Genomic DNA, 23,683 nt, shown 5'->3' on the forward strand with positions numbered 1-23,683 from the left:
GAGGGATATTAGCAATGTCAAAAACAAGATGCATATCGTATTTGTCTATTGATTTAGTAATCGATTAGTATGATATTATTGAACCATTTGTAGTTGTTATTGTCACAGTGACAGTGACAGTTCCCATCTGAATCTGGTTTTAATCTGTCTGTTGTTTTGCTGTGGCAGTAAGTATTTTTGAATTTCATGCCAATAAATCACCTTTGAACTGAATTGAATTAAACTGACAGAGAAAGTGTGAGAGGTTGGAAGGAGGGATAAGGGTGAAGAGAGAGAGAGGGAGGGAAAGAGGGAGAGGATAACAGACCAGAAACAGAGAAAGAGCAGTGCAACAAGAGGGAAAAAATGTGACTTACAGGAGATCAGCGAGGGGAGGGAACAAGGGGGGGGGGGGGGGGGGGCTGAGAGAAAGCAGGGATGAAGAAGAGGAGAGGAGAAAGAGGTGCAGAGGAAAAGAGGGGCTAAGAGAGGAGAGGAGAGGAGAGGAGAGGAGACACACCTGAGTGTTCAGAGGCCTCTCTCTCTCTCGGTCTGAATTATTCATGGCTGCTCTCCTCTCCCCTCCTCTCTTCCTCTCCTCTCCTCTCCCCTCCTCTCTTCCTCTCCCCTCCTCTCCCCTCTCTCCTCTCCTCTCTTCCTCTCCTCTCCTCTCCCCTCTCCTCTCCTCTCCTCTCCTCTCCTCTCCTATCCCCCTCCCTCCTCTCCTCTCCTCTCCTCTCCTGTCCTCTCCCCTCTCTCCTCTCCCCTCCTCTCCTCTCCTCCTCTCTCCTCTCCCCTCCTCTCCTCCTCTCTCCTCTCCCCCTCCTCTCCCCTCCTCTCCTCTCCTCTCTTCCTCTCCTCTCCTATCCCCCTCCCTCCTCTCCTCTCCTCTCCTCTCTCTCCTGTCCTCTCCCCCTCTCTCCTCTCCCCTCCTCTCCTCTCCTCCTCTCTCCTCTCCCCTCCTCTCCTCCTCTCTCCTCTCCCCTCCTCTCCTCTCCTCTCCCCTCTCTCCTCTCCTCTCCTCTCCTCTCCTCTCCTATCCCCCTCCCTCCTCTCCTCTCCTCTCCTCTCCTCTCCTGTCCTCTCCCCCTCTCTCCTCTCCCCTCCTCTCCTCTCCTCCTCTCTCCTCTCCCCTCCTCTCCTCCTCTCTCCTCTCCCCTCCTCTCCCCTCCTCTCCTCTCCTCTCTTCCTCTCCTCTCCCCTCCCCTCCTCTCCTCCTCTCTCCTCTCCCCTCCTCTCCTCCTCTCTCCTCTCCCCTCCTCTCCTCTCCTCTCCCCCTCTCTCCTCTCCTCTCCTCTCCTCCCCTCTCTCCTCTCCTCTCCTCTCCTCTCCCCCTCTCTCCTCTCCTCTCCCCCTCTCTCCTCTCCTCTCCTCTCCTCTCCTTTTTTGCTGAAAGAAATCACAAGCAGTGCAGCTGTGCTTGGTTTTTTGAGTCGAGTCTAATTACAATTTCTCAGTTAGCTGAAGATCGCGATTTGACTGGCTAAAAAATGGTTGCAGCTGGATTAAGCTGAAGTAAATAAAATAGTGTTTATGTAGATTATTAGGTGCTGCTGTACAGAGAAGGGCAGGAAGTATGGAGGGAGGAAGAAAGGGAAGAATGGAGGAAGGGAGAGAGAAATCAAGGTTGGTGGAGGATATGGAGGGATGGAGTGATGGATGCAGGTAGGGTGGAGGAGTTGAGGGAGAGAGAGGTAGATATAGATGAGGGAGGAGTAAAGAGGGATTGAGAGATAGGGAGGGAGGGAGGGAGGGATAAGTTGGAGGAGGTAAGGATGGAGAGGAGGGTTAATTGCACTTGTTTCCGATGCAACCGAACTTGATTTGAGAAAATTCTTGAAACAGGCTAAACTTCATCGTAAAAAACGTCAAATTATCTCAATCCAGTGTCAGATTTTTCAGTTGTTTTGAGAAAGATACTGTAAGATTTTAAAACTCGGTGTGAGATTAAACTAGAAGGCACTCTGCAGAGCGCAAACCTCCGCCAGCGCTGAACAATTCTCCAACTTGCAAAGCTGCAGCCTCCGTCACGGTTTATGTTTGTTTGTCGTTTGTCTTCCAGGATTGATTTTCTGACAAAGTAGCACATGGATGCAACAATGTGTAGCAGCCGGCTGGAAAGTCCTGGATGTCTGACTTTCCTGCCAGCACTTGAACACAGCTAATAGTTACAGCTAAAAACTGATAATCGTGTAATGGTGAAAATCTCCGATCCAGATCACCACCAAAATCTAATCAACCGATCCTCGGAGCCAAAGGTGATCTGTCTACCAAATTTCATCCAAATCTGTTTTTGAGATTTCTTGCTAACTAACAGACAGACAGACACACAGACAGACAGACAGACAGACAGACAGACAGACAGACACACAGACAGACAGAGAGACAGACAGACAGACAGACAGACAGACAGACAGACAGACAGACAGACACACAGACAGACAGAGAGACAGACAGACAGACACACAGACAGACACACAGACAGACAGACAGACAGACAGACAGACAGACACACAGACAGACAGACAGACAGACAGACAGACAGACAGACAGACAGACAGGACTGAAAACAAGCAGATGATGTGTTCTACAGACCCTTCTTCTTTAGATTAGATGAAACTTTAATGATTCTTGTGGGGAAACAGCAGCAGAGAGAATGATCTGAATAAGAATAAAGTAAAGAAGATGATCAAACACGATACAGCAGATAAATAACCAAAGATAAAACATTGACCTTGCCGACAGATTTACAGGTTAGGATGTGGAATGGCAAGTGTGTATTGTAAATCATATTTATAGATGGAAGTAGCACCTAGACAGCGGTAGAGGGAAGGCTGCAGACAAGACAGACTCAGTAAGCTAGAGACTGGAAGAAAATCTACCTGATCAGACTGTTCTCTTTTACTTTTACTGAATTGGCCTACATTTTTCCTCTTTGATCTGATTTTTAGGGGCATTTGGTCCTTTTTGGGGGGCGATTTGGCAAATAAACGCTCAATTTGTACCACTAAGATTTGCTTTAACTTCCATCCCACTGCTGGAAACTTGCTTCAGGCCTTCCAGAGGGAGGACGGTGCCGTTTCCCCCCTCTCTGTCCCCGACCGGTCCCATCCTCCGCACAGTTATTTGTGTTGGATCAGCATTTTCTTCTACTTGCTGGCTGCATGGTGCCAGCATTTTGTCCCGCTCCAGGCTGCGCATTCAGTTGTTTTCTGATCAAAAGACGCTCCGTGTTTCTCGCCCGGGCGTACGGTGGCCCACAGGGGACAGGAGTCATGTGAATATTTGACAACTCAACAAAATAAGAGTGAGCAGGGTGAAATGAAAAAAAAAAGGGTATTATCATCAGCATTCTTTGCTCCCTTGTTTTTAATTTCACAAGCATTTTATGAACTTTCAGGGCATTTTTGGCCTAAAACCCAATAGATTTTTTTGCATACAGCCAATCGTCCGCTGGACCTCCATGATGGCGCCAGCTGTGATTGCGCAGAGATTTGTGACACAACTAAACCTCTATTGTAAAGTCTCCCTTCATACAGTCATCCCATCCTACCGCTCTGCCTTAGCGCCGCTGTCAATTATTTCTGGAATGGCATGAAGTAGAATCAATTTAGTTCTGTATTTGAAGTGTTCAAAAGAGTTCAACTCCAGTATGACTTAGTATGATATCTGCTGAGAGAGAAAAAGAGAGAAGAGGCAGAGCGATTAGCCGGACTGTGATAAGAAGCAGCCGGCGGGAGGAGAGGAAGCAGTGTGTGTGTGTGTGTGTGTGTGTGTGTGTGTGTGTGTGTGTGTGTGTGTGTGTGTGTGTGTGTGTTACAGTGAAGAGGGACCGGCCGAATCTCTGGGTCCCTTTGATGGAAACCCACGACTCAATCTGACGACGAAGACATCTATTAAAGAATATATTGTTCAGAAGTGGCAAGTAGGTAAAAGATACGTGTCTTTTCTCACGCTTACAGTTGAATAGAGTCGGTTTTTTTGTCATCAAAGACTCGGAAATTGAGTTTAAATAACGCTCACCGGCCATCTCTAGCGGGTCGGGCAGATTTCCACGTGGGGATAATTCACAATCGCAACACGTCCGGGTTTCACACACCCCACCCCCCCCACCCCCACCCCGTCGCCACAACAGTTCCTGAATTTTAATCTGGTTTACACAGTAGGGGGAAGGATTACATGGAGGAGGCTTGAAAACCCACCTCAGATACTTTGGGATTTCAAGGGGTCTTGATCTCCATTTGCTCGTCAGAACCTGCGGGATCAAAAGACGCCGGGAAAACAAAAAGGCTTTGCTGGAGAAGATCACATGGACAGATAGCTTGCCTCTGTCTCTCTCTCTCTCTCTCTCTCTCTCTCTCTCTTCTATCACACCGTTGTCTCTCTTCTTTGAAATGATCCAGCAGGTGATCTCATCTAATATATATATTGCCTGGATGGGAAGCCAAGGGTCAGCCTTGCTCGTCGTGTCTGAATCAAAGCGGCTCCTGAGCCGGTCTCCTCTCACCAAATCTCCTCTCATCATCGCGGTTAATATCCTTTGGTGTGTTGCTGTTCTGGTGTACTGGCGGAGATTACGGAAGCGCCTGTAACGCCGCTGCAATACCTCTGACTGACTGGCAGGCTGCTGCAGAAAAAAACACTCTGAGCCAAAACTCCCTTCTTTTTCATCAGATCTTTGTTATCAGATCTTTCTACTTTTTTCCAAAATCCATGAATTTTTAACCATTATTCAGTGAAGACTGACTCGGACTGACTGGGACTTTTCAGCAGTGCTTTCCTTCACACTGCCCCATCAGCCATGCAGTGACTCTCTATTGTTGGCCACTGAGCAGGACTTTAATGCCTTGCTAAAGGACACTTCAGCAGTAGTTGTTGAGGTAGATGAGGGCACTTCTCAGCCGACGACCTGCTGGTCACAAATGCACGTTTCTAACCTCTAGGCTACTGCAACCCCAGTGTATTATCTATATTATGTAGTTTTATGGCTGAATATGCAATGGCTGCTGGAACTTTAGAATCGTCCTTTTCTAAATCATAATCACTTTATTTACCAAGTATTGGAATTAGTATTTACATGTAAAATACATTTTAAAAAAATAAATTTGTCTTGGTTTCTGCTGAGTTGGCATTGAATAAAGATTGAAGGCATGAGGTTGAACAAAAGGGTCTAAACTAAGTAGCTGAAAGGATACTTTATCTTTTGCAGTTTCATTTATGGAGGACAGAGTTGGCCATAATTAGAAATAAATGAATAAATAAATAAAACTCGATACAAAAGAAATAAATGTATAAAATAATATGCAGACAAATCTGCTAATAAATAGATGAAAAACTAAAAGTGCACATAGCTCAATGCATGATATGCTGATGAGCTGCTTCAGCAGGCTGGGTGTCTGACACTAATCAGGGAATCAGGAAGCATCACTGTCCTCTGGATCACATTGGACAGCGTTCATCATCACAGCAGTTGGTCTGGCTGCTCTTCCTGGCTCTGGACAGCTGACGCCTGATTGGGAAGTTATGTTGACTTCAAGTTTGTTGTTTTGCTGTTTTGTTGTCGGCCAAGTAAAGCAAATCCGATCGATCAATGCACCATGACAACGACCAGCTGATAGTGTGTTAAACACCGATCACGTGTGTTTGATTGACAAAATACAGAAATAAATAAATGGGGAAATAAATGACAGTATAGATCATAATTCTGGCCAATTCTACCCTCCATATGGTTTCTCCTCTCCTCCAGTCTGTAGATTGTGGCTCTTCTTCTGGTGAAGCCAAGCATGGTATGAGTGGTATCTGGGTCAGAAACTTTAATAAGACTTGGAATATTATTATAATATTATTATAATATACAGTGTGGAAGAGCTAACTGAATTGAATTTCCTGCTGAGGTTGTAATAAAGTTGTTTTTACCACAACTGTCTTCTTCTCTGGAACCGCTCTGAAGGTTTGTCAAGCTGCACAGAAAAATAATTTCCTATAAAAAATCACATCTGTTCTTTATTGGGCAGCATCTACTCAATAAAATCAAATAACAGTTGTATTATTGTGGAAAATTTAACTCAACAATGAAACTACACACCTCAGCCACAACTCACATAATCCTCTTGTCGTATGTAAATGAGATTCACATGAAGTCACATGACAGGAGAACAGACTTCTGGGTTCTTCATCCGTTTGCATGGAAAGCTGTGATACAGTGTTGAATATACATACATAAAGCTGAATCCTTATATTGTAAAAGATCACATATTCTGGCATTTAATGATAAAACACTTGTATAAGAAGTGTTTTTATGTATGTCGCTCAATAAGTTCATGATTTCCCGCTGGTGTCAAAGATTGTGAGTTTGAGTCCTGGGTGCTGCAGAATAAACTGCTTATCCCAAATCTCCCCTAGGGGATCAATAAAGTGCAGCCTTATCTTATCTTACATATGCAGTGTGCTATAAGCTACTGTATGTTTGCCAACAGTTCAGTTGCTAATGCTAACTAGCAAGTCAGGTATCTGAATATTACAGTATTCTCCACAGAAGAGATTAAGTCGGGAGCCAGTTTAATTAATACTCTCCCTATAGCTCCATGGGACTGTTTGAGTTTGTACTTGTTATCCTGTGAGTGTGATGTGAAACTAAATGACATCTTTTCTCACATTTTCAGGGATCTGTGATATTAGATTGTATTTCTTCCTGCACAGCCATCTTGGCACATGGATAAATACCAGGTGTTTGTTACCAAACTGCAGGTGTCAGTAATAAAGTGGCAGGTGTTGGTCACGGCCAGCGACTCCTGTTCATGGCTCTGCACCATATTGGCAGCAAACACATCAAGAGAGTATTGTGATCGCCCACAAGTAACATCCTGACTTACCTTGGTGTGGACAGGGAGCGAAAGTTTGAAGAAGAAGTGTATAAAAGTCAATTTTTTGTTAAGTAATAACTGATCAGCAAGCAGCCAGACTGGTGTAACAGTTGCCAATGGTTTTCACAGATAGATCGATAAGATAGGTAGGCTACTTCATTTATCCCACAGGGAAATCAATTGTGGCAGCTGCAATAAACTTGAGACAAATAAACAACATAACAAGCTAAACAATAGAAAATATACTTCTGGAGTGTGCAGAGTATGTGAATCCAGATCCAGGCAAAACAGTGATTAACATTTAAAAGGCATTCATATCTTCAGAAGTATATTTTCTGTTGTTTACTTTATTACACACTTTCTCCTGACCAATGAGCACCTGAGAAACTGCACTCTTCTGCAGTAAAATCAGTAAAAACTGATTAAAAAAAACCACAATGTGAAAACACTATATTGCCTCGTATACAATCCCCTGACCTCTTGACATATATACATATATTTGAGACACAGTAGTCATAAGTTGATACAAATCAAATCAATTAAGTTTGGGGAGTTGATGGCATGGAATGCAAAGTACCGTGAGTTATTTTAAATGGCTGTCGATGATTTGTATTTATTAATGGTACTGATGGAAAGACATGAAACGTCATGGTAATATTATAAACTTGGTGTGACTTGTTGATGGATCCTTGCAGTCTTCTTTGTATTCTTTTGTCTGTCTTGTCTCTTGTACTGTATGTTTTGATGACTGATGTTGGGATGTTGGTATGTATGTATATTTTATGGGAATGTTTTATACGACTTATTGAAATCAAGGGGAGTAGTTTGAATACGCCCCCCAGACTTCTTTCTGGTCCTGCATAATTACTTCAATTTTATAGCTGTGTTGTCCTTTTTTGAACCTGAAACCCTCAGGAGTCCAAAAAGAATATGAACTAACCTTCTCTGTGTTTCTGTTCTCCTCAGGACGGCATGGGCAACCTCAGAATAACAGAGAAGGGCCTGAAACTGGAGGGGGATTCAGAGTTCCTCAAACCTCTCTATGCCAAAGAAATCCAGTCCAAACCAGTAAGTAACTCGCAGAAAGAAGACACACATTATCATTTAACAGCAAACTGAAGGTAGAGAGACAGACGTTACACGTTAACCTGTAGGGATGGGACGATCTGCTTATCTCAAAATACGATTCGATACACAATATGTGGTTCATGGTTCAATAATGTAATAAAGTTCAATGACAACAAAGTCTGACTGTGCAGAATTATGTTTATTTCTGAGACGCAAATCTTTCTAGAATGTAAACAACAATTTAAAAATGTCATTACAAAGTGCAAATAATATAATTTGGATGGGGAGCTTCAAGCGTCTCATTTGTGATTACTACAGCAGAATAAAATGGAGCTAATATCACCATTCATTTCTCTGACCCACTATACTGTCACATTTTTGTATCGCTGATACTTTGAATTTCAATATATCGTCCCATCCCTATTACCCTGACATAGCAGAGCTTCTGTGTCCACTGGCCACGTCTTTATTCAGCCAGTAGTGCTGAACAGATGCTGAAACCCATCTTGGAAGCGCGGCGCTCTTTTCCTCGACCTGCCAGCAGTTTGCGGTCTGTTAAAACCATGCTAAGCTCTTAGCGCTGAGAATGAGCTGAGAGTGAGCTGCAGCATGTCATTTCCATCGAGGAGAACAAGAAAGAGAAGCTGTGACGAGAGGATCCTGCAGCCACACTGAGGGAAACCAACGTGCGAGCGCTCCCATCCCACTTAATGTGCATCGCTCTCAATGGAGAGTCTAAACGGTGTAAATGTTTTTCACCCGGCCTTTCCACCACAAGACAAATTTCTTGGGGGAGACACAAGTATAGAGGTTAGGTTAGCTGAAAATACACGTTTTATTTTCTCAACACTCGTTCAGTCACAGACATTTGCTCCCGGAGGGCTGCCTGCTGTCAGCTGCAGTCTTCTGCTGCCGGCCGCTGAGCAGCACCAGGAGAGGAGCCGCAGCTTAACTGCCTTGCTCAGAGGCATCATGCTGCTGATTGTTTCTCATTCACTTCTCCCACATTTTCCCAGCCAGGATTCAAACCACTTGTATACGCATACATCCAATTTCCCCAGGATGGACACAACATAACACCGCCGTGACTGCGCCCATTTGTTTCCCACACTCCCAGGTGGGAAACAAACGCAACACCCTGCCAGCGTTAACGCCACGCGCTAGACAGCGCCGCAGCTTCAATTTCAATTTTGTTGCAGGCAATCTTCTGGCGTACGCCGATCCAAATGCTGCAAAGTCTGTCTGAGGCCTCCTGGTATGTTCTGTTGAGGAATTAGCATTCTGCGGCGCTTCCTGCCGTCCCTCTATAACAACTAGAGGAGGAGTATCCCAGCCAGGAGATGTCAGAGAAATGGAGAGATGGTGAGATAAAGTGATAGGCAGTCTCTCTCTCTCTCTCTCTCTCTCTCTCTCTCTCTCTCTCTCCTCTCCTCTCCTCTGTCTGGCAGTAGTAGCAGCAGAGAGCAGCTAGTGGACGGATGGCTTGATAATGCAAGAGAGCAGCATGCTTTATCTTTCCTGTCTAGCACCTTACACAAGCAGAGAGAGAGAGAGAGGACAAGAGAGCGAGACGGGGGGGGGGGGGGGGGGGGGGTGAGACGGTGACAGAGAGCGTGAAAAGGATGGAGACGGGGAATGAATGAGAGAGAAGAGATAGAGACCGGAACAGGGAGAGAGATGGAGGAGAGCTGAATGAGAGAGAGAGAGAGAGAGAGAGAGAGGAGCAGAAAGAGGGAGAGATGGGAAGCCAGCAGGGATTTGACAGACGGCGGCGTGCGGGAGGCGGCCAAGTTCAACATCAAGCCAAACAAACACAACATTTTCACAAAGTGATATTACAGCAAGGTAAAAAATCATATTAAAGCAGCTTTGGAAACTGTTTTGAACCGATATCAGAAAGATATTTAGGTCGTTTGGTAGGTTTTTTGGTGCTTTTTTTCCATGGTGCAGGCAGTCATATCAACATCTATTCAACATCAAAAGAAAGAGAGAGCAGGTGAGAGAGAGGATGAGAGAGGGAGAGAGAATAGAGACATAAGAGAGTGAATGAGAGGGGAGGAGAAACAGAGAGAATAGAGGGAGGAAAGACAGATACGCTGGGTAAGAGAGATAAGAAAGAGGAAGAAAAAGAAACAGATATGAGGAAGGAGGGGGAAGAGAAGAGATGCTTGGGAAGAGAAAGAGAGGAAGAGACAGAAGAGAGGACGGAGCCGGCCGGCGGCTCCAGGAGGAGGTGAGAGGAATAGTAATGTTTGGGGCGGAGGAGATGGGGAAAAGACAACGGGTCGGTCCAGGAGAGGTGGAGTTCAACACAGAAAAATCACAACCGAGGGCTGTTATTCCTTCTCCTTCCTCTCCTTCATACGGTTCTTCCACTCGTCCGCCTCGTTGTTTTTCCTCTCACTTCTCCGTTGTCTTTCCCATTTGTTTCTCTCTCTTCTTGTGTTTCTTTATCTTGCGATCTTTATCTTTCTCAGCCGCTTTCAATTCAATCACCTTACATTCAATTCATTTCAGTTCAAAAATGCTTTATTGGCACGTAATACAAAAGTACTCATTACCAAAGCAAAAAGAACAAAAAACAACAAGAAACAACTGAAACAACTCACCAGATTTATATAGCGAATGTGACAATAACAACAACAAATGTGTTACTAAAATCAATAGACAAATTCATCAAAGGACCCACAATATGCACTTTTTTCCCTCATTGTTAATGTTCCTCCTGTCTGAAACTGTCAGGTTATATTTTGCTGCAAGTGTGGCACAGCTTTTTCTCTCTCCTAGAATAATAGTTGTAATTTTTCATTTGGGATAAAGTTTTCAAAATCACAACTTATTATTTTGAATTCAGGAAGATAGGCTTCTCTTATTTCTCAATAGTTAGGACACTGCAGTGGGAAGCTGCTCTGTCTGCCTCTGACAGGCTGAGCTCAGCCAGTCTGTATCTTGTCAAGGATTTTCTCAGTTTTCTGTCTCTGTGGTCAGAGAGTCTGACATCTTGTGCTGTGTTTTGTTCCGGAGTTCGTCATTCAAGTTTACTTAATGCAAGACACTTAAATGTAGATTATATGTTGTGGACATGAATAATGTGAAGACTACGTTCCTTCACCCGCGACGGGAGTATGAATTGGACACGTGATTTTCACAGGTTCATCATGTGAAAAGGTTCGCTGATAGTTAAGCTTCGGCAAGTACAACAACTTTGGTTAAGATTAGGGTTAGGTTTCCCCAACTAATGCTTTGGATAAAGTGGTAACACTTTACAATAAGGGTACATTAATTAAGGGTTAGTTAATGCTTAATGAGCATTAACTAACCCTTAATTAACAGTTAGCTAATGTGTCTGGTAATCATTTACTAATGGTGTTCATGTTAACTAAGGTATTAATTTATACATTATTTAATAGTCATCTTTATAAACTATTAAATAATGTATAAATTAATACCTTAGTTAACATGAACACCATTAGTAAGTTACACATTAGTTAACTGTTAATTAAGGGTTAGTTAATGCTTATTAAGCATTAACTAACCCTTATTAAGCATTAACTAACCCTTAACTTAGTGGACCCTTATTGTAAAGTGTTACCGATAAAGTTAGGGTTAGGGGTTTTAGGGCTTTAACGGAAAATGAAAACTCACAGTAGAAAACTTTGGGAATTGGGAATCAAATCCAGGTCATCGCCCATCCGCCCCACAACCGCCACACCCTGACTCCACCGTGCTATTTCAACGTCAAACTATGTCCTGTTTCTGTTCGTGTCTCCTCCACCTAATCCTTTTGCGGTGGGTAAACACATTTCTCTCTCTATTTTTGACACATTGTGCTCATTGCACGAAAATCTGTGAGACCAGGCTGGATTTGCCAGCTAACTAACTTGGACTCTGAAAAACCGGTTCTTTGGTCCATGTGTATTTTCTGCGTCAATGCTGACCTCTATCGTTCAGCGATGTGAATAACAACAACAAGTCAAAACTGACACGCGGCTTGGCTCCTCCCAGAAATCTCCAGAGTGGGTCGCCGTGAGTTGTTTACTCACTCCCATTCAGAAACCCCTGCTGATATTTACTCGTATTGTGCTTCAGGAAAGCAGAAATAGCACACATTGCATCTTGAGCTCAACCAGTGAGATTATTTCTGCCTCCAGAGCATCTCTGCCTCTGAGAAATATTTGCAGAACCCAAACTCACACATCTGCATGTCTATCTCCCGGTCTCCTCTCATGCTTTCTCCCCGTTTCTCTGTCTGGGAGACTTGGCGCTGGGAGTAATGCGGTCTGTTGCAGTAATAAAGAAGAGAAGGGGGAGATGGTGGGGATCAGAGGCAGCACAGAACAACAAGCTAAACACATGTACTGTACACAAACAGGCCCAGAGGAGTCGTGCAGTAGCCTCTCGGAGGCATTTGAAGAGACGGCTGGAGGAAAAGTGAGCGGAGAGATGGAACGATATGCCGGCTGCGATAAAAGATACGATGTACTTTACTCTGAGCTGGTGTTTTTGAACCTCGGGGCCGGGCGCTGGGAATAAGAAAACAATGTTTTCTCTGTTACCCGCACCTATTAGCATAAAATAATATCGGCATGCATTTCTCCGGTGTGTCTCCAGCATGTGTAGAACTATGTGGGAGAAGTATTGACTTTGGTTGAGTGAAACATCAACTGTGTGTCACACGTTTCATATTTCTCTCAAGCTATCAAGCTAGCTCTGCATACAAATTCCACTAGATTGTTATTCATTATTAAAAAATAACTTGAAGGTACAATATTTCATCTGTAGTCATTCAGTCGTTCAGTCTACCGCTGCTGGAGAAAATGGGAAATTGAAATATACCACTCACCGTTTGAGATTATTACACCCAAAATACCGCTACCCCTGCTGTATAAAATGATATAAAATTATAGAAGCTATAGAAAAAAATATATAAACTAAAGCTATAACCATTGAACCCATTGAATCCAAACCTCGCCACGTTTTTATTGTAATAAACTCCTTGGTTCATACCACAATTTCACAACATCCCACTATTTTCCAATCAAGTTTTCACTCCATTCAAGTCTCACCGCATTGTTATTCTGCATTCAGTCATATGGTATCAGCTGTAGGCCTAAGTCTAGATGTAAAGACAGGATAGTGGTGCATGACGCCTGAATTTCTGGATTCCTGTAGATTAAACCACAGCAAGTTACATTTGAGACCGCTGTGTATGCCAAACCCAAAACACTAAGCCGCGGTAAGTCTTTCATGAGGGAATAGCCTAAAGCTAATTCATGCATATTAAGAAATCTGAATAATGTTGCAAGAGCAGTAATAATTTTGCACCAATTTACCTTAAATGCATGAATTTTCCCTAAAGAAACGTAGCAAGGCCTCTAATTGGCTAAACAGATGGTGATAAATCCGTCTCGCTCTGTTGGTGCGTAACATTTTTTGCAGTGTGCAGCGTTTAGGGGAATTACAGTATAAGTTTAAGAGAAATAGTGTGCGCTCGTACACCAGACAGTACGGTAGAAGTCGCACAAGCACGAGCCAGCTGTAGGTCGGTGCGCTGTACATCCACAAACCAGGAAGTAGCTGCCGATTTTCTAACTGCAGGGGCTGAAGTAAATACTTTGTTCTCAGTTCCAGGTGGAGTTTTTACAATCAACTAAGTTTCACCCACTGCAATTGTGCAAACCTCCACTTAGACAGCACCTAGACAGCACTAATGCACTTGTTAATAATGTGACATATCAATGACAAAAATCCATGTCAACACATTTGCATAATTCGATTTTTGTCAACTAGTTGTTGCAGCTCTAATTATCGCGTTGTACGACTCTATCAAGGTATCACACCATTGAACTTTAACATACTCAAATCGCACCACAATTAATATTGATGTATGGAATCGTAATGAATGTATGTATCAATTATTTAACAGTTGTCCCTCTGTTTTAAATTCACATCTGACGCGTTCATATCACACCGCATTGTTATCGTAATAACTTCTCGGCGCGTATCGTACATTTCGGCGTATTTACTGTGGGAACTTCAGTAAGTTTGCGGAGAGCCATAATGTTATCTGGGAGATACTCGCCGGCCGAACCCCCTCCTCGGCTCTAAGCGCAACACAATGGTCGGGACGCTATCTCTAATTAAGAAGGTGACTGAGGCGTGGAAGATTAGTCGGGCAAAGAAAGAGCAGGGTGTCGGACGTGATTAGCGTTACAGATTGTTCCCGGGGGCTCGCGGGGAAAAGGAAAGTTATCTAACGGAGCAGAAGGCCGACGTCTCCGCGCTGCGACTGCCGCACTGCCCGAACCTGAGGTCAACACTGCAGGCGTTTGTGCAAAAGTGTGTATGTGCGTGTGCAGGAGTGTATATGTATGCACACTTTCCTGTGAATGAAGATGAGTGTGTGTGTGTGTGTGTGTGTGTGTGTGTGTGTGTCTAAGTATGCAAAGGTATGCATGCTTGTGGGTGCGTGTTAAGAGTGTATGTGGGTGTTTCAGTATCTGTTTCTGTAAGCATGAGTGACTATAGTGAGTGTGTGTGTGTGTGTGTGTGTGTGTGTGTGTGTGTGTGTGTGTGTAGTGCGAGTTTTTGTGAGTGTGTACATAGGGACATGTGCACAGGCGAGTTCAAGTGTATGTCCTGTGTGTGTGTGTGTCTGTACGTGTGTTTGTGTCCATATTTTTGTATATTTGTTTGGTGTGTGTGTGTGTGTGTGTGTATGCGTGTGTTTCAATGTGTGTATGTTTACTCCATTTAGTCAATTCAGTCACAGAAAAAAGAGAAAAATATACCAAAAAATGGAAAGGCAGATTGAAATGATCTAACCCCACTGGCAGATTTTTTCACTTGTTTTAAGAAAATTGCGATTTTAGGACTCAATAACAGACTAAATGACTTGTTTTTGCAGTGTGGTGTTTGTCATCAAACGGGTGGTTTTCCTCGTACCTGACCATCCTTTCATGAGAGGAATTTGTTCTTAAGTGACCCGCCTGGTTGAATAAACATTGAAAAAAAAGATGAACTAATGCTCCATCTCTCCGCAGGGCCGCCCGCTGTTCCTGCAATCCTCCAGAAACGTGTCGGTCAACATCGTCAACAGCAACAACCAGCTGCTCACACAACTCGTCGCAGGTAAGAAGCAGGAGAACAGTACTGTGGTTTCTCTCTAATGTTGAAATAAAGGTATACATCTGTGATTTGACTTGAATTTGCCACTTCAAAATACATTAAACCTAAATAAAAATCAGATTTCAGATACTTTTTGAACAATTAGAGCGGCCCGCTGGTTTAGTCAGAAACATGTTTGAAAGGAAAAGGCATTTAGATTGTGAGATTATAGGCAAATTGCAAAATGCAGTCTGGAAATTGGAATAAACTGATTATTGAGTTGGGAGTTATTCCAGTGGATTATGATACTGACGGCAATTTCAAGCATTAATTAGTAATGTGTAACGGCCTACACTTAGAAAGTATACTCGAGAAAGGCACCATGGCAGCTTTTCTTTGTGACAAAATATTAAAAAGCCTTTATTCACTATTCATTTCCATTTTGGAGCAGTTAAAAATCCAACCTGTTTCGACCCGACACGCCTTCATCAGGGAGAGATACAAGTAAATTCTTGAATATATCCGTTTTTCCCCCAACCAGAGAGCATCTTCATTTTTGTGAGGACCCACTGGATGACTTTTTTTTGTTCTTTTCTTCTTTATTCACACTTTGAACGTAGCCTTTCGAAGCATAAAGAGGGTTTATAGGGTTTATTACCGGGTATTCTCCATCTCTAATTCTCTAACTGACAGCACTGGCATGCCACACACACACTCTCCCTCCGCTGCCTTTAACTGCGCTCACAGAGGCCTCCGTCAGTCCGACATAACTGCGATAGGTCCTTCTTCTGTAACATTCCCCATTCTCCGCCTGTCACACTGTAATAGAGTTGTCCTCAGCAGGCTGCGGTGAATGGAAATCACTTTGTGTAAACATGCACTGGAAACGTCTCTCACATGTTAAACCGCGGTGACATTTGCCTTGTGGGTCTGAGGAGGAGGCGGCGGCGAGGAGAAGAAGAAGAAGAAGAAGCTGGCTCCGACGTTTCGGGGCGGATGACTAAGCGGTATTCATGTACAGGGAGAAACTTCAGATCCCAGATGGAGAGTGACAGAATCAATTGTGCGCGTGTCAATCAGTCACCCCCGGCGACCAGTGTTTTCTGCCGCTGCATGAGACAAAGCAATTTTAGTTCAAGAGAGAGTAGAGTTGTCTAAATTTTTTTTTCAATTTCTTGTTTGCCGTGACGCCAATAACAGTTTTGGCAGTCTGAGTCCGAGTATTTTCTCAAGTGTCCTGCAGTTTTTCAGAAGGATTTCTCTCTGAGTGCTTTGTGCCTTCACATTGTGGCGCTGACCTCTTTCCCCTGATAGGCTGCATCATCTTAGATATCATCTTGTCTGAACAGCCCCAATTGGTTTTGTTTCCTCTTTTTTTTTTTTATTTCCTTGTGCTTTGCTGGATTCAGTGGTGTCAGATGCGGCGACAGCTTTTTGGTCGTGTTTTTACATTTTAAATTATACCCTGCAAAAAGTGCCAAGCTGTCAAGTGATTTTAACTTGTTTCTAGACCTATCAAACTTATTTCTTGCCATTTTTTGTCAAATTATCTCACTGCACTGGCAGATAATCTTGCTGGTTTCTGTAAATTTCACTTGATTCATGCCAATATGACTTTGTTCAAAAAACCATCATAAAACAGTGAAGAAAATCTGGAAACAAAAAACTTTCTCCAAGACAAATTCACTTTTACCAAGTAAATCGTCCTGAAACGAGTTACATTCTCCTGTCAAATTTGTTGAAACAGGTAAAATTATCTGCCAGTGCAGTAAGATTGTTTCACACAAAAAAAATAGGCTTGATAAGTCTGGATACAAGATAAAATAACTTAACAAGTCTGTCATTTTTGCAATGTAATAGTATAGATGTCCTCGCACTCAAGTAAAAACTGAACATTATCAAATTTCAAATCAACTTGAACATAATTTATCCCTGTGTGTCCTTAAGATGGAAGTATCTGACTTATCCAAATACGTATATAATGGACTTTGGAAATTTTTGAGGGTTTTACAGTCAAGACAGCTTGTCAAATACTGCAGGAAACCCTGAGTGTCTTGCTCTACCCATTGAGCTACACAGGACCCCACTGATATATATATATAATACTTCTCTGTATGTGTTCTGTTTAGGATCCAGTGGATTTAAAGCACGAGGCAAGATGCTGGAGGTGAAATCCACCACCGGGAAGCTGCTCTTCTCAGCCGACGAGCAGGAGGTGGTGGTGGGCGCCGAGAGGCTACGAGTGATGGGTGAGTGACCCGCTGACGGGCTCCCAAACCCGGATGCTGCTGCTGTTGTTATGGGAACCGAGGGGGGGAAATGAGAGAAGCTACACCCGAGTTCATGGTGCTGATGTTCTAACAAGGACGGCCGAGGTTCTGGGTCTTCTTCCTTTTACCGACCGTACAGGATTTTAAAAGGGACACGAGGGAAATGTTTGTTGCTGTGACTTTGATCCTTGCTTGGTATTGGTTGCTCGTGATGAGGAAACTGAGCTTTTTTTTCTAACTGTTGCAGTCATTATAAATCATCATTCTGGATAAGAGTGAGAAGCTTCAAATGTAGATCTAAGGATGTGAAAAAGATATAAGAAAAATTTTGAGTTTTTCACCCCAATCTTCCAAATTTGTGTGGGACAGTATAATTTAAGATCAAACCAATTTATTAACCAATTTACTCAAGGTAATTACTCAAGAATTTGTCTCTACCTCTCCCTACTACACACACACACACACACACATACACATACACACACACACACATTTAATTAACTTTTTAGGTTGTTTTTTTTTAAAGTTTTTTATTCAGTCACTTACAATGAATGTAACAGTAGAGTAAGTTTCACTAACATTATAAGCAACCAATAGGAAGGAGTGCAAGCAGTCAGAGCCATAGTGCTAGCAGTCATGTAATAGGGAAGTGCTAGGAAAAGAAATAAAGATAACAGCTAGTGAGATAGGTAGGGAGGGATTTTATTTATTTTTATTTCTTATTTATTTTGTGATGAGAGCAAACTGAAGCGAGAAGAGGAGGAGGATGTGGGAGAGCCAATATGATTCAGCGGGGAGATGGAGACATGAAGTACTTGTTAAAGAAATTAGTTTTCTGCCGACGACAGAAGACTCCAGTCGGCTCCACACACACACACACACACACACACACACACACGCATTTCCTGTGAGAGGTCAGAGCGCCGGGCATAATTGAGGATAGCTTTTTAGATTTCTCCCAACGTAATCGCGAGCAAGCATGCCAGAGATTTGTCAGAGAACGCGATTTTTATGTTCTTCTTGTCTTCTTATCAGCCTGAATCACTGCAGCAGAGAAGAGCGTCCCATTCCCACTATTGAGACACTGTAGATTCACCCTGTTTGCCCAAATGACATTTTTTTGTCGGGTATGGACAAAGCAGGAAGTGCCGAATTGAAACTTAAAGGAATAGTTCACCCAAAAAAGAAAATTCAGTCATTATCTACTCACCCCCATGCCAGTAGAATTAAATTTGACGATTACATACAAAGTAATTGGTTTAAAACAGTATTTCTTCCTGTTTTCAAATCTCGCGCTTTTATTTTGAAGGCTAAACGGCCAAACCGGAAGTCTTGTTTCTGCTAATTCGAGCTAGTCTTACCTATCGAGGCCGGGGTGCGCGTGTTTTGAAATAACAGCTAGAGTGGCGATTTCAGCTAAATAACGGTGTAAATGTCTTTTCAAGTCACTTTGGGATCGTTTGGCTTCAATTTATGCATTTTATGGTTATTTTCCGTTATTTTTTTTAAGTCTGAAGACAGGTCACCAGCAACTTCATTTGTTTTGGAGAAGATTTGGAGAACATCTTTGGGTGAACTATTCCCTTAAGAGCAAAATATTGCCTCTTGCTGCCATTTGGGGGCCATCGACGTGCAAATTTTCAGAGTGCAGCTTTAATATAACGAGTCATGACACGCCAGCATTATATACATAACAGAGAACCAGTCCAGGTGGAGGCTGGGGGGCGGAGGGAGACCTGCTGATAGCGACTCAACGAACGATTGCAAGGCAGCAAGGAGTGTATACACATCCAGAAATGTTACCAGGTGCTTGATATAAATGTTAAAGGAGAAATTTCTACTGCTCCTTAGCACAATATGACCATAACACATCCATAATATATCCGCTGATCGATAAACGAGTGACTCAGCGATTTCTCGGGCCAGGTGCTGAGATTTCTGCCTTTCAAAACTCACTTTCTGTCTGTTTGTTTTGGAATAAAAAAAAAACCCAGAGAGTTCCCGGAGACTTGTGTAGGAGGAGATACGTTTTACTGATGTTGCTGCACTTCCTACTGGTCAGAGGCTAATCAATACTCCTTTTTTAAGACAATGATAAAGACGATGATACCGGCAGACAGGATGGATGTTCCCCTTGTGATTTATGTTTTTTTCACTTTCAAAAATCAAGACTTTAACCGTCCTTAAGAAGCGGTTGTCATTTTCGACAAGTTGAAAATGGCACATGCTTTCTGCAAGTCCAAAATAGTGTCAATAGTCCCGGTTGAGTTGAGGAGATCAGGGTGTCCTCCTGCTCTGTGAAATCTACCCAGAATCCTCTCCTCCTCCTCCACAGTTGGTTGGCTGACATTCTGAGCGCAGGCCTGTTTGTGTCTGACATGCAGCATGTTGTGTGCAGGCTGTCACGAATCTCTCGAGGTTACGACTGCGTCTCCTTAACTCCTCGGCTCAAAGTGTGTTTGCAGTCACCACACGGCGAGTTGCTGTGGATATACGACTCGTGCGGCGTATGATCCCGCACCGTATGTGGAGTAACATCTGATTCCAACTCAGTCAGGAAATGTTTGATGCTGATTTCTAACACAAGTGAGCATCATTTCTTCAAGTTTTGATGGTTAGATAGTACAAAGCTTGTTTTTCAAAGGGTGTTAGTCGAATTTCCACATTGCTGACAGTTATATAATTTGGGTAACTTTACAGGAATAGGTCCTTTTGTTAAATTATACCATGGAATTGAGAAATGCAATTCTCATTTCATTGGACCTTTAACAAAATGGAAGGTACACGATATTAACAAGTTGCAAGCTGGGAAAATAAGGTTCCACCTCCATTTTCCCTTCCTTAGACGAAAATGAATGTAATCTTTTGCATTTTTAAAACCTGTAATTCAGGCACAGACTATTTGGTCTCATTGGAACTTTTATTATTGAATTTTGTTGAACTAAAACTCACTTGCTGGTGATTATTGTCTGACAAGTAGTGTGAAATGGCATTCAGCTTAATAAGTCTGGCCCGTGTGCCTACCTGTGTCACTGTGATTTATTTACTTTAAAGTTAAAGTCCTTTTTCATGTGATGTTTGTATATATATATTGTAGATATTGCAGCATCACAAAGTGTGATTCACACTCAAAGCCGGAGAGAGTCGAGGAGGAGACTGGACGTGACTTCAGTGACAGAAACATAAGAAGCTTTTGAAATCTCCCCAGTCAGAAAAGCCCGTTGGCAGTTCTGCTGTTGATACAGCGCTGGATTTGTTTAACTCCAGATGCCAATTTGAGCCTGCCACCGGCACTATGGATTTGGAAAATCAGATTCACAGTTCAGTTCAGGTTCAGCTGTGGGGTGAAACAGAGGAAAACTTATGGTAACTAACACTTTACTTTGCAGTGGCCTTATCTCTCGGGGTGTATTAACATGCGTATTAAGCTATGCAAAAGTTTTGTAAGTACATAATAATACATGAACGAAAGCCTCTCTGGTATATAATATATTTACACTGTGCTAGTTATGCAGTAGATTGGCTTCATAAGTTGTAAATTCTGATTCATAGTTCGGCTCAGTTATGAGATGGAGGGGAAATCTAGAGGGTCGAGGTTTCAAAGACGGCCAGCTGGGAAAATCTGGACGGGAAAAGTCAGTTAATGCTGTGAGTCAATGCTCTCCCCTCCCTAAAGATCTAAGATGCCTATCAGCAAATCACTAAACCCCCAACTGCTCTAATGGCACTGCTGGGAGCTTGTACTGGGACGCTCCTAGGTGTGAATCTGTATGAATGTGAATAAAAGTTAATAAAAAAAAAAGCAGAGAGTGCAATAATTGAATGCAACAAACACATTTATAATCATTTTAATCGTCAGACACAATAAATATGCAGGATTTTGTCTTGGTGACATTTAGGTCCGGGCGATAATTCAATATTATCGTTTATCGTCTTTCAGTGAAATCATATCGTGATGGTATGGTGATTTGTGGATATCGTGACGCACAATTCTGCTGTCTAAATTGATGATAACAAGCACATTTTATTTAAAAAATGAGGTATGAAACATTTAATATTTGAAAATTTCAGTTTTGTTTGACATCACACATTACCATTCAGTTCAATGGGATGAACATTAACTTGATTATTTAACATGTGACTTTGCATACCTAAGCCATATCGGGATATATATCGATATCGGAAAAAAATCCTTATGATTACAGTGATACTGATTTCAACCATATTTCCCAGCCACAGTGACAGTGGTACACGGGTAAATTTCCAACTTGGGCTCTTTCACAGTACTGACCCATTCCAGCAAGCATGTGACGGACAGCAACAAGTCAACTCAAAAAAAGCACAAAATATTCACAAAATGATACTATGGCAGGGTAAAAATTCTCATTAAAGGTCCCATATGGTGTAAAACAGGATTCCCCTTGCCTCTGTGATGATAAAGGAGTTGGATGGTCTATCTAAACATGGTGAAAGTATCAAAACGCACGGTCGCCAACTAAATCCACACAATCCATATTAGAAAAGCGAGCCTCTAAACGAGCCGTTTGGACTTCCGTCACTTTGTGGCGTCACAAAGGTTCGCTCATTATCATTTTTGTAAGAAATAATAGACTAACAAAGTGTTTTTTTCAAAGCGGTTGAGCGGTTGTCATTGTTTATTAACCGGAGAGTTTTCCCTACCTGTAGCCGCCGGGCCGCGGCGTCTCACGTTTCACTCTTGAAACGGTTAGCCAATCAGAACAGAGGGGTCGTTAATATTAACGAGCCTTAAAGACACGGCGACAGAAACAGCCTGTTCTTGGTAAGGCTCAGAGAGATGCTGGAAAATGAACGTGTAAAAATGGATTGAGAGTGTTTTTGGTTCATGACACCACACACACAGCTTTGAATGGACCTCAAGACACAAAATAAAACACTGGAGAGTGGAGAATATGGGACCTTTAAAACAGCTTTGGAAACTGTTTCCAAGGACAAAAGGACCTCACACACAAAGCAAAGAAACTATAATATGGATGGGAGAATGAACATAACCATATATCTATATATAGCCATGTGTTCGATCAGTGCAACTACAGTATGGGTGCAGCAGTGGATGGAAGTGTAATGAGTGGCCCAGTCTACCATGAGGAAGTTGAACTGAACAGAATAAGCTGGTGATAATGATACCATAAGAAATAAGAACTTGAAATAAATTTCACCGCACTGGTCCATTGGGAACATCTGGAGGGGAGCAGAAATGAGGTGCTAAATATCAGAAATGTTGTAAAAGACTTCCTTCCAGAGTTCGTTTCACACACTTTGGGATTTTTCTCTCTCTCTCTGCACCAATTAGGTTTGAGGAAATCAGCCGGCCATGCTAGACGAGGACAGATTTAGTCATCATTATGTTGTACGTGCACATATAGCAGGATAATTGGGAGGGAAATACAATAAATTGCAATGGGCATAATTCAGATAGCATAATTACAGGGATCTGGTAGATGAACTAGCCAGCCAGCACATGCATGACTGTATTTGTATTTTCTCTTTCTTTCATTTACAGTTCATTCCATTTGCTAGATAGCTACATTCTCTTCTTTTTCTGCCTTTTTTTCTGTGATTCCTTAAATCCTATCTTTGTTCATCCCCTCTTCCATCTTTAATTCTTTATTTCCTCCCTTTTTTCCATTCCTTTTTCCTCTCTAACATCCTTCACCGTTACTCATCTATCCACCCACCCACCATCAATTCGCCCATTCAGTCTCATTAATAGATAAACAGACATTTGAAGTGTCTTCCTCTTGACTTGGCTGTACATTTCCACTTGAGAACTCCCACTGGGCCTCTCTCTCCCTGACACACACCTCTCAGAGTCTCCTGTATGAGCAATTACTCGCCACCCTCATCTACATTCATTTACATCCTTTCCGAACCCCTCATAGTAGCACTAAGTCAGAGTTCATTACTCTCATCCACCTCAGCACAGTCCTGATCTTAACAGAGGGAGACAGAGATGGAGGGTGGGAGGCTGGGGAGGGAGGGAGAGGGGAGAGAGGGAGGGAGAGGGGGAAGTGACAGACAGACAGGTAGTGTGGTAGCTTGTTAAAAAAAAAGTAGGCTAGTGTTGTCACAGTACCAGAATTTTGACTTTGACACAGATATTTTGACCACTTTCTGATTTAGGCTGATAAAACGGGTGTATTTTTACATAAAAATCTTGCCTAATGTAGCATTAATATAAGGCAAACAAGAAAAAACATTAAGCATTGACTACTTGTAACTTCAACTTTGATATCAGTAACTTTATCAATGCTCAACTTTGCTATGAGACAACTTTAGCTTTGTTGTTACAGTACGAGTCAACCTGGTTTCACACAAATATGTGAAATGAACATGACTTGTTAACACCAAATTACA

The 23,683-nt window shown here is 42.6% G+C and overlaps 1 protein-coding gene across 1 annotated transcript in view; it reads left to right on the forward strand.

Annotated features, from left to right (window-relative positions):
• The window catches only part of sgcd (sarcoglycan, delta (dystrophin-associated glycoprotein)), a 153,094-nt gene that overhangs the window by 62,153 nt on the left and 67,258 nt on the right, over positions 1–23,683 (forward strand). The window contains exons 3-5 of the mRNA XM_078286903.1: positions 7,809–7,910; positions 14,954–15,041; positions 17,147–17,266. Of these exons, the coding sequence (XP_078143029.1) occupies positions 7,809–7,910; positions 14,954–15,041; positions 17,147–17,266 (310 nt within the window). The remainder of the gene's footprint in view (positions 1–7,808; positions 7,911–14,953; positions 15,042–17,146; positions 17,267–23,683) is intronic.

This window comes from Centroberyx gerrardi, chromosome 11 (genome assembly GCF_048128805.1).
Source record: "Centroberyx gerrardi isolate f3 chromosome 11, fCenGer3.hap1.cur.20231027, whole genome shotgun sequence".
Taxonomy (NCBI): domain Eukaryota; kingdom Metazoa; phylum Chordata; class Actinopteri; order Beryciformes; family Berycidae; genus Centroberyx; species Centroberyx gerrardi.